General features: G+C 49.4%; 1 protein-coding gene across 2 annotated transcripts in view; it reads left to right on the top strand.

Moving 5' to 3' along the window:
* MICALL2 (MICAL like 2) overlaps positions 1-14843 on the top strand; it is a 46805-nt gene that overhangs the window by 12995 nt on the left and 18967 nt on the right. For both annotated transcript variants that reach the window (XM_075565562.1, XM_075565563.1), the window contains exons 3-10: positions 1061-1109; positions 1629-1770; positions 5397-5581; positions 5887-6008; positions 6457-7605; positions 7801-8054; positions 8295-8388; positions 10730-10902. In XM_075565562.1, coding sequence (XP_075421677.1) covers positions 1061-1109; positions 1629-1770; positions 5397-5581; positions 5887-6008; positions 6457-7605; positions 7801-8054; positions 8295-8388; positions 10730-10902 — 2168 coding nt within the window. The remainder of the gene's footprint in view (positions 1-1060; positions 1110-1628; positions 1771-5396; positions 5582-5886; positions 6009-6456; positions 7606-7800; positions 8055-8294; positions 8389-10729; positions 10903-14843) is intronic.

The following is a 14843-nucleotide window of genomic DNA, read 5'->3' as shown; positions in this document are numbered from 1 at the left end:
TATATATGTATATGTGATAGCGGCTCTAAGGCAGTATAGTGGGGTCCTGCCCTGCACCTTAACAGGGGGGGGGGGGGTGTACAGCTGTCACTTTCTGCAGGAGCTGTCAAAGTTGCTCCCCACAATGCTTTGCATCTATAGCAGCAAGGCATTGTGGGGCAAGACTTTGGAAGCTCCCGTAGTGAGTGAAGGCTATACCCCCTGTCTGCACACACTGGGGGCGGGTTGGGGCCTTATTAAAGCAGCAGTCCACGCTGCCGCTTTTTTTTCTTTCTTCTTCGTCCCTCTTCTTCTCCCTTTAATATGTGCATCAATACAATCCACACAATAAGTGATTAGCTAAGTTGCCGATCGATCGGTGAAGATTCTGCTCAGGGTTCACTAAGTGGACATCGGTGCAGCAGAAGAGGACCAAAGATTCAAAGTTCTGTGCGGAAGATCATGTGACCAGGCAGTCTCGATACAATTGGTGCACTGCTAGAGAGGGGGTAGGGCTCAAAAAAGGACTGTGCCAAAGCCTGTTTCAGAAGAGGAAGGGGATGTGACTTTGTAAATAGTTGCTATAGAAACAAAAAATGCTTGTTACATTATAATAAAAAAAATGTAATTCAAAGATGTTTAAAAAAAAATGCTACAACAGTTTTCTCTTGGTACAGAACTGATTTATTTAAAAACAAAAAACAAACTGGCACATGTAGGATATTGCTTGGTCTACAGCTTTAAGCGTGTGTTCCCCTCACGAGCTCAGCACAATATACTGCCAGGGATCGGTGACACAGGTTTGTTAGCAATAAGATTAATTAGGAGTTTGCAAAACAAATGTTATAAAAAGGTTGGGAATCGCTGATGTAACTAATGTGTTGTCGCTGTGACACGGGAAAGAAAGCACTGGGAGACTTCAGTAAAATAGAGCACGTTGTATGTTGTGTACATATTCCCCGAGGAATGATTTTAACATGCATTTTCCAAACAACGTCCTTCATTTTAAGACACATTTGTCTTCTTTCTGTCACATAAACCTGATAAATAACTATTTTTTTCACCCTCTCTTTTAATTTAGAGATTTCAATTCCCTCAGCAAAGAAAATATTTATGAAAACAATCATTTGGTAAGTTCCTGTCTCCCCCTCCCCCCCCCGACTTAAGTGCAATATTAACCTCTTCCATTCCAGAGGAGCAAAGGCGTCTTCGCCAAACACTTTAAAAAAAAAATGTTCTGTATTTTTTTTTTTTAAGGCTAATCCTTATGAGCTTGTCCCCATTGGATTGTTTCACGTTCTTGTGCATCTGTCTGACTTTGTTTAGCTTCTCCAATAAAGCCCATTTTTTTTACTTCTTCCTTCTTGGAATAAATCCCTTCCAATTTATTTCCGCCTCATTAGTTTTCCCCCCCCCCCTTCCTTTGCTGATTGGTAAACTGTGCTTTTTTTCCTATAGAGTAGCTACACTTGGAGAGTTATTCCACAATGTAAGTGGAAACGTTCCAAGATATATGGCTGCGGAACCGTATCTGTCCGTATTCCAGCCGTCGTCTTCTGTTACCAACAATCGCAAGCCTTTATTGGAAGAGTCCTTGTCCTCTCGTACAATGCCTCCCTGGAGCTCTTTGTCGTCTCTTTGTGTTGCAGGCTTTCCGTGTGGCGGAGGAAGAGCTGGGAATTCCAGCTCTGCTGGATGCGGAAGATATGGTCCAACTCCGAGTCCCAGACAGGCTCAGTATGCTGACATACGTGTCCCAGTATTATAACTTCTTCCACGGGCGTTCTCCAAGTGAGTATTTTTTTCTTGGGCTGTCTGATGTCTAGAAGCGTGAGAGGCCAGTGACATGCAATTTCAAATAATAAATGTATTCACTTAAATAATTCGGCATCATGTATAGTGAATATTTATCCTATCTTTCTTCGTCTGCACACACCCACACCACACACCCACACCACACACCCACACCACACACCCACACCACACACCCACCCACCCATACCACCCACCCACCCACCCATACCACACACCCACCCACCCATACCACACACCCACCCACACCACACACCCACCCACACCACACTTGGCGCTTAGCGCATTGAGTTCAATGAATGTCAATGTATCCGGCCACGTGTGTGCCCGTACGCTCGCGGACCGTAGGCCTCGTCCAGGGTGGTGCTGAGCTCGGCCGCTTGCCAAGCAAGCAAAATTGATTTTGCTGCTCGCAAGCGCGTCACGTGAGCGGTTCGCCCAATGAGGGCGAAATAGCTCTGTGATGTCGTGGCCGCGCCCCCAGACGTGCGCGCACCTTGCCAGCCGGGGATTGCCGAGCAGGGCGCAGCGCTGAAGTGCCAGTGTGCCTGTTTCCTCCCTGGACGAGGCCTTAGGCGCTTGGCTTGATTTCCAGGCGTGCTGAAGTGTCACATGACCTTTAGCAACCAATCTGCGCCAGTCACTACTCTGCCATGCCCTCCCCCACCCCGCTCGCACTTGAAAAAAAATTATGCAGGACCTCGAACGCTCATGCTTGGAGAGTTGGTGACATCACTGCTCTCAAGCATGAGCACACTCGGCGGCAGCGTGGCCGCAGCCTTAGGCCTCGTCCAGGGTGGTGCTGGGCGGGCGCGCTCACGCTCGCCACGATGAGACACCTTGCGACAATGTGTGTGCCCAGCGTGAGCGGGCGGGCGCGCCTGCTCGGCGCTTAGCTGCTCCGTGACGTCGTAGCCGCGCCCCCTGGCGAACGCGCGCCTAGCCGGCCACGAATCGCCCGGCCGAGCAGGGCGCAGCGCACGAGCGCCAGCGCGCCCGTTCCCTGCCTGGCCGATGCCTAACAGATCAGGGAGTTTGAAAGCGCAGCGCAGAATGACGGCTGTTACTGGCAGATTGGTTTTCTTAGAACACAGCTGTATGTTCCAGTTCTCCTCATCCCTAAACAGCAGCGTGTGTGTGTGTGTGTGTGTGTCTCTGTGTGTGTGTGTGTGTCTCTGTGTGTGTGTGTGTGTCTCTGTGTGTGTGTGTGTGTGTGTCTCTGTGTGTGCGTGTCTCTGTGTGTGCGTGTCTCTGTGTGTGCGTGTCTCTGTGTGTGCGTGTCTCTGTGTGTGTGTGTGTGTGTGTGTGTGTGTGTGTGTGTGTGTGTGTGTTCTGCAGGGGGTGAACGGTCCCCCTCCTCTGTGGGAATTCCCTCCTAGCTCATGCAGAGGCCAAAACATCAATCTCCTTGGAGCCTCGTTTAAAATGTTTTCAATTGTGCTCATTACATGGCGAGTGCAGCTCTGTAAAACCGCAGAGCTGGGAGGAATGCGGCCTCTTGCGACAGATGACCCAAACTTTGACCTCCTTGTTCCGTTTCTGGTTAAGGAACATTAAAAAATTGAGCTGCTGAAATGCGCCCGGCTATCCGACCACGGACTGCAGATGGTGGCGACTCCGAATCGCTCCTCATAACTTGGCTACCCCGTAGGAAATTTAAATACAAGTCATTTTGCTCGGCAGACCATCAGACATTGAGGTTTAAAATGTCTATATTTTTGGTTTCTGTCCAGTTCTTGGGCAAATTGAAAGGGCAGAGAGAGACTTGAAATAAAAAAAGAGCACATTCCACATTCACACCAAGTACAAACAGTCCAGTGCTTTAGAAAACAACTCAGTACATTATTTATATTCTAGTAACCTGTAGGAAGTGATTTTGCGAGACCCAACTGTAAAAATACATCCTTTCGTTAAAAAAAATAATAAAATAAATTATCTTAAAGTATTAAGCATAAGCCCCCCTCCTAAGTTACAGGGTCACTTTTGAAAGAAACCGGTCTTAGAAGCTTTATCCTTGTTTGGGTTTTCCTATGTGTGCAGAGTGGTGAGTGTTCACATAGCAAACTCTGCTTTTTATTCTGACCTGTTTCGCTCCACCACGCAGCACAGAGCTGTTTTCCACGCAGACTACAAAGGGCCTTATCAGAGCGATGTAATTTATGGGAACAAAGATGAAAGCCTGTTGAATTCTTGCCATGCCCGTCTCTGCCAAAACTTCTGTTACTTTCATTTCTTTCTCCTAATTTGCTTCTTGGATTAAGGTGTGTATGTCTCAGAAGTCCATCCTGTTCAAATATTCCCTCATGAAACAGCAGAGCTATTTAGCTACAAATTGGCTGGGACTCTGCCTTGAAGCTTCTGTGGAGGAGGTTGGGACTTGTTCCGTGTTTGCCGAGCTTCTAATCTTGCCTGTTGGGGAATAAAGGAAAGGCGTTTGTGTCTGGCTCTGCCTAACACAGGGATGGGAAACACCAGTCCTCAAGGGCCACCAACAGGTCAGGTTTTCAGGATATCTCTGCCTCAGCATAGGTGGTTCTAGCAGAGGACTGAGCCATTTGATTGAGCCACTTGTGCTGAAGCTCGGGATATTATGAAAACCTGGCCTATTGGTGGCCATTGAGGACAGGAGTTGCTCACCCCTGTCCTAAACTGCCATGTTTCCACATACATCTGTCTAACCTGCCCAGTTTAGATGTGCAGTCGGTTGCATGGTCTGTATGATATCTGTATTTATGGTTGTTGTAAAATTCGGCAGGGCATAAACACACAGGTAATATTTATAGTCCTAGAAACCAAACCAGGGGAACTCCGCTTGTGTTAATCATTAAATCTAGAATACTGTGTGTTGCAAACGCAAGGGGGTTATTCGTTAAGCTGTGATGATGCCGATCGGGCTACTATTTTATGGAAACTCCCATTGACTTGCAGAAGTGATGTGCCGTATCTCGGTTTAATCAATAACCCACATTGTGTCAGAAATAATAGTAATGAAAGGGTTTCAATGCCTCTAAAGTGCATTAAATGTCTCAGAAATCCAGTCTCCTGCAAAGAAACACATAATATCTACATTTTAATGTCAAATTCCATAGTGCGCATAGTTATTTAAGTAATGTTTTAGGGTTAGGCTTTCATCTCCCCAGTGTCAGCGGAGCTACCAAAGTACAGTATTCTCTCTCCATTTCTCACTAATCTCTCCCGTTCTACGGAACGCTCTTCCACGCCATATAGGCCAAGCACCGTCTCCTTCCCCAGTCACCGCCCAGCTGCAAATTCAGCTATTAAAGAAGCATCTCATTAAATGATCTCCGCCTCTGTGCAAACTCCAGGTGCACTCCCCCCCCCCCCGTCTGCACGTCAAATAATGCACATTTACTCCAACTATGTCTGTAAGGCTCCCAACATACCACGTAGATTGTAAGCTCTTTGGGTCAGGATCTGTGTTTGCACGTATTCCCTGTATTTTGTAATTGCTTTGACGTAATCGACCTGTTGTAAAGTGCGGTGTACATTGTTGGCGCAGTATGAATATAATGCAAACCCCCCCCCCCGGCACTCAAGGTGTGGAACATGCTTTTTAATACGACTTCTGCTGTTTTATTTCCTAGTCGGAGGCATGGGAGGTATAAAGCGCCCTCCCCCAGATACCACCGAGGAGCCGGCTGGGAAGAAGTTCAGCAGCCACGCTCCAACCAGCCCTCAACCCGCCCACTCGCGCCCAATCCCAGCCCCGAGGAGAAGTCCGTCTGCGCTGAAGCGGAATTCTGTGATCGAAAATGCTCCAGTGAGAGCGGTAAGTACCCTTTTTTTGGTTGTTGATCCTCAACAGACCTTTAAATAAATGGTATTCACCGATTTCCAGCACCCAGACCCGGTTAGACTCAGAAATGGATTTCTCAGCACAGAGAGAGAAAAAACAAACATAATCACCCAAATACCTTTTAATTTAGCATCCTTTCTCAGTATTCCGTATACATCGGCGGTGTGAGGCAATACAGCGCTGCAAAACCCAGCCGACAATGTTTCGGGCAAATCACGGCCCTTCGCCCGTGTTGAGCGATCAGTGTGTGACACACGTCTCCCCCTCTGTTCTTTTAGACCAGGCGTGAGATGGACAGCGGCACATCTGTAAGTAGCAGCTGTACGGTCTGCAGGAAGCATGTGCACCTGGTCCAGAGACACCTGGCGGACGGGAAACTGTACCACAGGAACTGCTTCAGGTGAGGCCGGTCAGGAGCAGAACGTTATTCCCCGCGCGTTTCTTCCTTGCACTGGGGTCTTAGGTGGAGCGTAGTGTTACTATATAACAGCTGGGTCCTGTATTAGTGATTTTAATCATTAGTATTAGCCACTGTGTGGTTGTTTCTCTCTTTGTTCCTTCATAACAAATAGATTCAATAAAACAGGTTGTGCTTCACTGTCATTTTGGTGCTTAACCCTCCCCCTGCCAAAGGTGCCTGCAGCACATATCTATGCATATTGCAGGGCCCATGTGTCCTTGGGCCGTCTGGTGGGGAAAGGGTTAAGTCGAGGGTGTCTGTGGGGCACCCAAACCTTTCTGGTATGATACGCTCATATTGTAGTCCCTTTTGTTAACCTCTTCATTGCCTTGCATAAAGCCATTGCATGCGCCTAATCTGGGCTAATCTTTGTTTGTAACCGTTGCAGGTGTAAGCAGTGTACTGGCACGCTGCAGCCGGGGAACTATAAATCTGGGGATGAACCCGGCACATTCATCTGCACCAACCATCAGCAAGTCCTCACCCCCGCGCCAGCGACCGCCAACATCACGCCCACCGCAGCAGTTCGGGGCTCCAACCAACCTGCAGGGGGGCAGTTCGGCGGTGTCCGGAGCAGCCCAACCATTACAAGTACTGCGGCGCTGGAACCGTCGAGCAAAGCGGGTACCAACAGACTGGGTTCAGCTGGTGCAAACTCGGCTCTGAGCGAACAGACCAACAGAACGGCAGTGGGTTATTATAATAATAATAACAAAACAAACAGCCCGGGTGCTGCTAATGCAGCAGAGCAGGGTAACAGAACTGCACCCAACTTTCCAAACGCAACCAACAAGGGAAGTCCGAGCCCAGCAGTGCAAGAGCACCTGTATAGGTCTGCAGTGGGGTTTTTCAATGGCAACAAAGATAGCCCAAGCGCTTCTGCAGCAGGGACTGAGCCGGCCAATAAAACGGCAAACCATTATTTAAACACCAGCAGAGGAAGTTCGAGTGCGGCAAATGTAACTACCCACGAGCAGCCGAAGAAAACGGCGGTGGGTTATTTTACCGCCGGTAAAGGAAGCTCGGGTATTGTAAGTTCTTCGCTGCCTCAACCGAACACTACACAAAAGGAGGCAAAAAAGGATTTGCCACAAACCAACCAGCAAACCAGTTCCAGCGTCACCAGCAATCCTGCGACGGCAGCCTCCAGCCATCCTGTGATAGTAGTCTCCAGCTCTCCTGGAAGGTGGACTTCCTCAGTGACTAAAGAGGACCCAAAGGAGAGCAGTACATCTCCGACGTCTTCGGCGTCATCCACTGCAAAAAACAAGGACGCCCGTGACAAGTTTTTCCAGTCGAGTTCTGTGCCAGCTGAACCGGCAAATGGCAAATCTGCAGCTGGCCAAGAGTCGCTCCTAAATTCTCACTCCAATGGACCAGGGAGATCTGCAGCTATTCCAACAGTACCAGCCAATTCCGAACCAAGCTCGGAGAAAGACAAAGCTCGCAGCTTCCTCCTGAAGGCTCTCCCCGGCTCCACTTCCCCCACATCCTTAGGTGGCGCAGATAACGCTAGTGCTGTATACATCCCGCACAGGTAGTTGATGGCATTTCTTGTTTCAATACCCATAGTCCTCAGATTTGTATTGACATAGGGTACCTAAGGCCTGTGTGCAAGATCTATTATAGTGTGTGTGTGTGTGTGTGTGTGTGTGTTTGTGTGTGGGTACATAAAGATAAATTGACATTATATATTGTATTTGTGTATACTTATACATTTTTTTTTTTTAAGGAATTTGGATCAGCACCAAAACGGATCCAAATTCTCCAGTCCCAAAGCAGAGTCCAATAAACTCAACCCCACAGAAAAGAAAGAAATTGCCGTGCCGAAATCAGTGTCCAGTCCTAAACCCCCAACAAGTTCTTCAATGTACTCTGTCAGCAAGGCCGCCAGCGGACCTAGTACGGGGAAAGGTCCCGTCCCAACGCTGCCTAATATTCCCAGCCCTGGTACAGGCCAGAAAGGGAACGCTCCGTCTCCAAAAGGTGAGTAATATTTCCTGCATGCTCTGGCCCATCCACTATGATGTCAGGAGGATTACCATCTGTGGACCCGCTCACTATAGGTGGGACTGCATTACCAACCCCTCTACATTAACGGGAGTCTGTAGATTAAGAGTTGCTTGTCCTGCCACGTATGGAAAAAGCTTTGAAGTATGGCATTAGTGCTGCTTTTTAATTCTCAGTGTTTTTTTTTTTTTTAATGAGCTTTATTTCCCATTACAGCTGAAAATCCAAGCTCCAGTGTGTCAAAATCAGAAGCCCCAGAAGAATGGAGATCAAGGCTCAAGCCAGTGGAGAAAAGAGCATCACCCCAGGGGTACGTACCGGAGAGGACTCTCCTGTCGGATATTAATTGAGTTTCTTTATAGTGAAGGAATAGGGCTGCCAGAATAGACACATCATGTTAGTGCATTTAAACTATAACAAAAGATACTTCTGTGTGTGTCGGTCCTGCCATGCCCTAGCAAAATATCTAATAAGGTGCTAATTCTGTACAGCTTTGTTGCTGTCAGCTCTTCCTGGCATGGTTGTGTAACTGTTTTATAGGGTCCAGATTTCTAAACTGCTTTGCAAGGTCTGTGGCTGCTGAAGGGGTTAATGTGCTTGTGTTTCCTTGTATAGTGTTGCCTATGGCTTTTGAGTTGTTGTGCAATTGCCTGGCGTGAACGCCAGAGTTCCTGCCCCGATCCACAGCGCACTGTGTGTGTCCCAATGGGTGGAATGTGGGATTGTTTTAATGAGTTGAGACAGATGTCTGGGAAAGTCCTGGGACTCTTTGCTTTCCCCGTCGGGAAAATACTCCCGGGGTGTAAAATAGTGTGTGCCAATGGCCAGCCAGGTATAGACACGTGCAGGCGGAGGCTACTTTCCGGTCCTAATACTCTATTAAAGCGGCAGTCCAAGCTGTCGTTTTTTTTATTTTAATGGTTTTTCCCGTTTAATATGCGCATCAATACAATTCACACAATAAGTAATTAGCTAAGTTGCCGATCGATCCGTTCTCCTGTGATCGATCGGCTAAGATGCAGCTCGGGGGTTCACTAAATGTCTGTCAGTGCAGCAGGAGAGGACCAAAGATGCAAAGTTCTGTGGGGAAGATCATGTGACCAGGCAGTCACTAGATATAATTGGTGCACTGCTAGAGAGAGGGCAGGGCTCAAAAAGGGGTGTGCCAGAGCCTGTTTCAGAAGAGGAAGGGATGTGATTTTGTAAATGGTTGCTACAGAAACAAAAAATGCTTGTTACATTATATTACATTAAAAATGTCATTTCTGAGTGTCAAAAAAAAAAAATCCTACAAGTATTTTCTCATAGTACAGAACTGATTTATTAAAAAAAAAAAAAAAAAAAACACATGTAGGATATTGCTTGGTCTGCAGCTTTAAGTGCATTAAATACCCGAAACCGGCAAATTAACAGCAATATTCGAGCCTTTTCATTTTTCAAGATCAAAGAAAGAGAGTGTGTGAGGTGAAACTGGACTGGCCTAAACCAGTCCTCCATACATCGAATCTCACGTCGGGATTAGTTAAAAGATCATATCCAAATGAGGGGAATTTGACTGTCACACACAATTCATGCCATAAGAATGAAAATGTAGAGGACATTCCTTAAAAAAAAAAATTATTTTTGAACCGTTTTATTAAGTCGGCAAAGAATTCCTAAAATTATCCTGCATTTTAATGTGTTTTTTCTTATATTTTTGTTCTATGTGAAAATTCTTTTCTTTCAATTTTTTTAAAAATGTAACTGGAACCAGAGGATCCTCCAGAGTTGTGTTATTTTAAGATCAAAGGGCCCCCTGGTTACTAAGATACTTATAGATTTAATTCTCCTCTCTTCTCTCCCTCTCTCCCATATTGGCCAGTAGGAAGCCACAACCCTGACATTGCGGGTTCCTATTGGTCGGCAGGACCTGCTATATTTTAGTGGCCATGTTGATTTCCTGGTGGGAAAGGGAAATGCTGGCACCATGAACACAGGGGAAAAGTCAATTAAAAAACTAATTGGCCTAACGCGATTGCAGCTTATTTATTGTATATTATATTCAGCAATGAGAACCCTTACCTGGGCGTCCCTGTGTATCCGGGCCCTGCTCCTGCGATGAGAACCCTTACCTGGGCGTCCCTGTGTATCCGGGCCCTGCTCCTGCGATGAGAACCCTTACCTGGGCGTCCCTGTGTATCCGGGCCCTGCTCCTGCGATGAGAACCCTTACCTGGGCGTCCCTGTGTATCCGGGCCCTGCTCCTGCGATGAGAACCCTTACCTGGGCGTCCCTGTGTATCCGGGCCCTGCTCCTGCAATGAGAACCCTTACCTGGGCGTCCCTGTGTAGTACCCGGGCCCTGCTCCTGCAATGAGAACCCTTACCTGGGCGTCCCTGTGTAGTACCCGGGCCCTGCTCCTGCAATGAGAACCCTTTCCTGGGCGTCCCTGTGTAGTACCCGGGCCCTGCTCCTGCAATGAGAACCCTTTCCTGGGCGTCCCTGTGTGTCCGGGCCCTGCTCCTGCAATGAGAACCCTTACCTGGGCGTCCCTGTGTAGTACCCGGGCCCTGCTCCTGCAATGAGAACCCTTACCTGTGTATCCGGGCCCTGCTCCTGCAATGTAAGAGTCAGGTTGCTGTAGTTTATTATATGGACGTGTTTTCCCCACAGAGTGCTGCACACAAAGGACAAGTCTCCTCTCATAGACCAGGGCAGCGCTGCGCAAAAGCCACCGACTGTCATCACCACCGTGACCGTGACCATCACCCCGAGCCCAGCTGGGAAAGAAAACAAACCAGCACAGCCCAGCACTTCTACTACTCCACAGAGCCGGGGGACCAATGGTAAGGGCACTATAAACCTTAACCCTATTAGTGCTAGAAGTGTGTGTGTGTGTGTGTGTGTGTGTGTGTGTGTGTGTGTGTGTGTGTTCGTTCGTGTGCATCGGTCTTTGATAGACTCGCACAGAATAACAAAGATGGCCGGCACCCTAAAGATTGCAAAATAAACTAGACGGGTATGGTAGATGGTAGAGGGGTTGGGGTAGATGGTAGAGGGGGTGGGGTAGAGGGTAGAGGGGGTGGGGTATAGGTTGCCACTAGGTTTCCGACAAATATTGATAACTATTTTTCCTGGTGCCAGTTTGGGGTTTTCTCAAAAAATATGTAAAGAAGTTTTGATGCAAAACCCCTTTCACTTTCCCTTCTTGTCTTGATAATTGTGAGGTGAAATCTTCCTGGCGTTTCCTGCCTTATATTGATAAAATATATTATTTTGGTTGTGTTACAGGGTTAAATACTAAAATAATTACCAGAAAATAACGTCACCAATAGTCGATATGTGATGGTACCACATTTTCATAACCCAATTACTGTTTATTTACGCAGTAAGAGTTCCATTTTCTTAAACACAAGGAATTTGTTACAAAGGCTCCCTTCTTTTTTTAGTAATTTGGAATATTCGCAAACTCATTTGCGTTCGAGAGACGCCGGCACTATTTATTTATTTATTTATTTGTGATAGTCGAAAATTTGAAAAAATATGAGAAAAATAAAGAATATTGGGAGGGGGGTAAATTTGAATTTCGCTGCATTCATCCGTCTCTAATAAACTGTTTCAGTTTGTTTCTCTGTCTCTGTGTTTCTCTCTCGCTGTGTGTGTGTCTCGTCGTCTCTCTGTGTGTATCTGTCTCGCTGTATCTGTGTGGCTCTCGCCTGTGTGTCTCGCTCTCTCTCTCCGTCTGTGTCTCTCGCTCTCTCTCTCACCGTCTGTGTCTCTCGCTCTCTCTCTCTGTCTGTGTGTCTCGCTCTCTCTCCGTCTGTGTGTCTCGCGCTCTCTCTCTCTCTCTGTGTGTCTCGCGCTCTTTCTCTGTGTGTCTCGCGCTCTTTCTCTGTGTGTCTCGCGCTCTTTCTCTGTGTGTCTCGCGCTCTTTCTCTCTCTCTCTCCGTCTGTGTCTCTCGCTCTCTCTCTCTCCGTCTGTGTGTCTCGCACTCTCTCTCTCCGTCTGTGTGTCTCGCACTCTCTCTGTCTGTGTGTGTCGCTCTCTCGCGTCTGTGTCTCGCTCTCTCGCCGTCTGTGTGTCTCGCTCTCTCGCGCCGTGTGTGTGTCTCACTCTCTCGTGCCGTCTGTGTGTGTCTCGCTCTCTCGCGCCGTCTGTGTGTCTCGCTCTCTCGCGCCGTGTGTGTGTCTCGCTCTCTCGCGCCGTCTGTGTGTGTCTCGCTCTCTCGCGCCGTCTGTGTGTGTCTCGCTCTCTCGCGCCGTCTGTGTGTGTCTCGCTCTCTCGCGCCGTCTGTGTGTGTCTCACTCTCTCGCGCCGTCTGTGTATATCTCGCGCCGTCTGTGTGTGTCTCGCTCTCTCGCTCTCTCGCGCCGTCTGTGTGTGTCTCGCTCTCTCGCGCCATCTGTGTGTGTCTCGCTCTCTTGCGCCGTCTGTGTATGTCTCGCGCCGTCTGTGTGTGTCTCGCTCTCTCGCGCCGTCTGTGTGTCTCGCTCTCTCGCGCCATCTGTGTGTGTCTCGCTCTCTCGCGCCGTCTGCGTGTGTCTCGCTCTCTCGCGCCGTCTGTGTGTGTCTCGCTCTCTTGCGCCGTCTGTGTGTGTCTCGCTCTCTCGCGCCGTCTGTGTGTGTCTCGCTCTCTCGCGCCGTCTGTGTGTGTCTCACTCTCTCGCGCCGTCTGTGTATATCTCGCGCCGTCTGTGTGTGTCTCGCTCTCTCGCGCCGTCTGTGTGTGTCTCGCTCTCTCGCGCCATCTGTGTGTGTCTCGCTCTCTTGCGCCGTCTGTGTATGTCTCGCGCCGTCTGTGTGTGTCTCGCTCTCTCGCGCCGTCTGTGTGTGTCTCGCTCTCTCGCGCCATCTGTGTGTGTCTCGCTCTCTCGCGCCGTCTGCGTGTGTCTCGCTCTCTCGCGCCGTCTGTGTGTTTCTCGCTCTCTTGCGCCGTCTGTGTGTGTCTCGCTCTCTCGCGCCGTCTGTGTGTGTCTCGCTCTCTCGCGCCGTCTGTGTGTGTCTCACTCTCTCGCGCCGTCTGTGTATGTCTCGCGCCGTCTGTGTGTGTCTCTCTCTCTCGCGCCGTCTGTGTGTGTCTCGCTCTCTCGCGCCGTCTGTGTGTGTCTCGCTCTCTCGCGCCGTCTGTGTGTGTCTCGCTCTCTCGCGCCGTCTGCGTGTGTCTCGCTCTCTCGCGCCGTCTGTGTGTGTCTCGCTCTCTCGCGCCGTCTGTGTGTGTCTCGCTCTCTCGCGCCATCTGTGTGTGTCTCGCTCTCTTGCGCCGTCTGTGTATGTCTCGCGCCGTCTGTGTGTGTCTCGCTCTCTCGCGCCGTCTGTGTGTGTCTCGCTCTCTCGCGCCGTCTGCGTGTGTCTCGCTCTCTCGCGCCGTCTGTGTGTGTCTCGCTCTCTTGCGCCGTCTGTGTGTGTCTCGCTCTCTCGCGCCGTCTGTGTGTGTCTCGCTCTCTCGCGCCGTCTGTGTGTGTCTCGCTCTCTCTCGCCGTCTGTGTGTCTCGCTCTCTCGCGCCGTCTGTGTGTGTCTCGCTCTCTCGCGCCGTCTGTGTGTCTCGCTCTCTCGCGCCGTCTGTATGTCTCGCTCTTTCGCGCCGTCTGTGTGTCTCGCTCTCGCTCTCTCGCGCCGTCTGTGTGTCTCGCTCTCGCTCTCTCGCGCCGTCTGTGTGTCTCGCTCTTGCTGTCTCGCGCCGTCTGTGTCTCGCTCTCTCGCGCCGTCTGTGTGTGTCTCGCTCTCTCGCGCCGTCTGTGTGTGTCTCGCTCTCTCGCGCCGTCTGTGTGTGTCTCGCTCTCGCTCTCTCGCGCCGCCTGTGTGTGTCTCGCTCTGCCTGTCAGTGGTACTGTAGCCTTAAATAAGTTTTCATGCAGCAACTTTAAAGGGCTTGGATTTTGTTAAAGCCAGTGCGTGCTGTGGGGGAGCAGGGCAGGTCTCACCCTGCTGCTCTCACTCACTTCTTTCATGACCTGCAGAATATGAGTGATGAGTCAGCAATGTGCCCAGGGGTAACCCAACCCATGGAGCAAAACACGGCCGGTTTAACCTTTTCAGAGGCACAGGGGCCAGGAACTGAAGGAGTTACAGGGGTTACCCTAAAAGGACTTGTCTTGAAATGTAGCTCAGTGTTAGCAGATTACCATCTGTATTCAGTTTTAAATTCCTCAGTATTTTTCATCTTATTGTAAATAGTTCATATGAAATGTTTATTCTCCCTCACACATTTTTTTTGGAAGAGTGAGAAGCCCCCAATTTTAACCCAGGGGTTCTCCAGTCTTCAACCCCCCCCCACCCCCCAACAGGTCAGGTTTTCAGGATATTCCAGCTTCTGCACCAGTCACCTGAGTCACCTGTGCTGAAACAGGGATATCCCGAAAACCTGACCTGTTGGGAGAGGGGGGCGGGGGGGGGGGGGGGGCTTGAGGACTGGAGTTGAGAACCCCTCACCCCCCCATTTTAACCTTCAGAATCCATCACGTCCTGGGCATTGTCTCATTTTCTGGGGGCGATTGCGTCCTGCTGAGCGCGATCTAACCGGCAGAGGAACGGAAGAGGTGGAGTCCTCCTCCTGTTCCCGATGTCGGTTATACCGCGATTTACATGATCTCGATGGGCTGAAGGGGGCTGCAGCCTTACTCGACACTCAAAGGGTTAAACCCGTCCCAGGCATTAATTCTGGTCCAAGTGGGACTGCACCTATAAAAGATTTGACTGGCTCAACGTGTAAACAAAAAAAAAAAACCAACCCCCAGGAATTATATAACCCCTCTTTACCTAGCTCAAAAAGTGTCACTTCAAGGTGA

This window comes from Ascaphus truei, chromosome 11, assembly GCF_040206685.1.
Source record: "Ascaphus truei isolate aAscTru1 chromosome 11, aAscTru1.hap1, whole genome shotgun sequence".
Taxonomy (NCBI): domain Eukaryota; kingdom Metazoa; phylum Chordata; class Amphibia; order Anura; family Ascaphidae; genus Ascaphus; species Ascaphus truei.
Note: the sequence above shows the minus strand (reverse complement) of the source record. Positions and strands in the feature narration are given on the sequence as shown.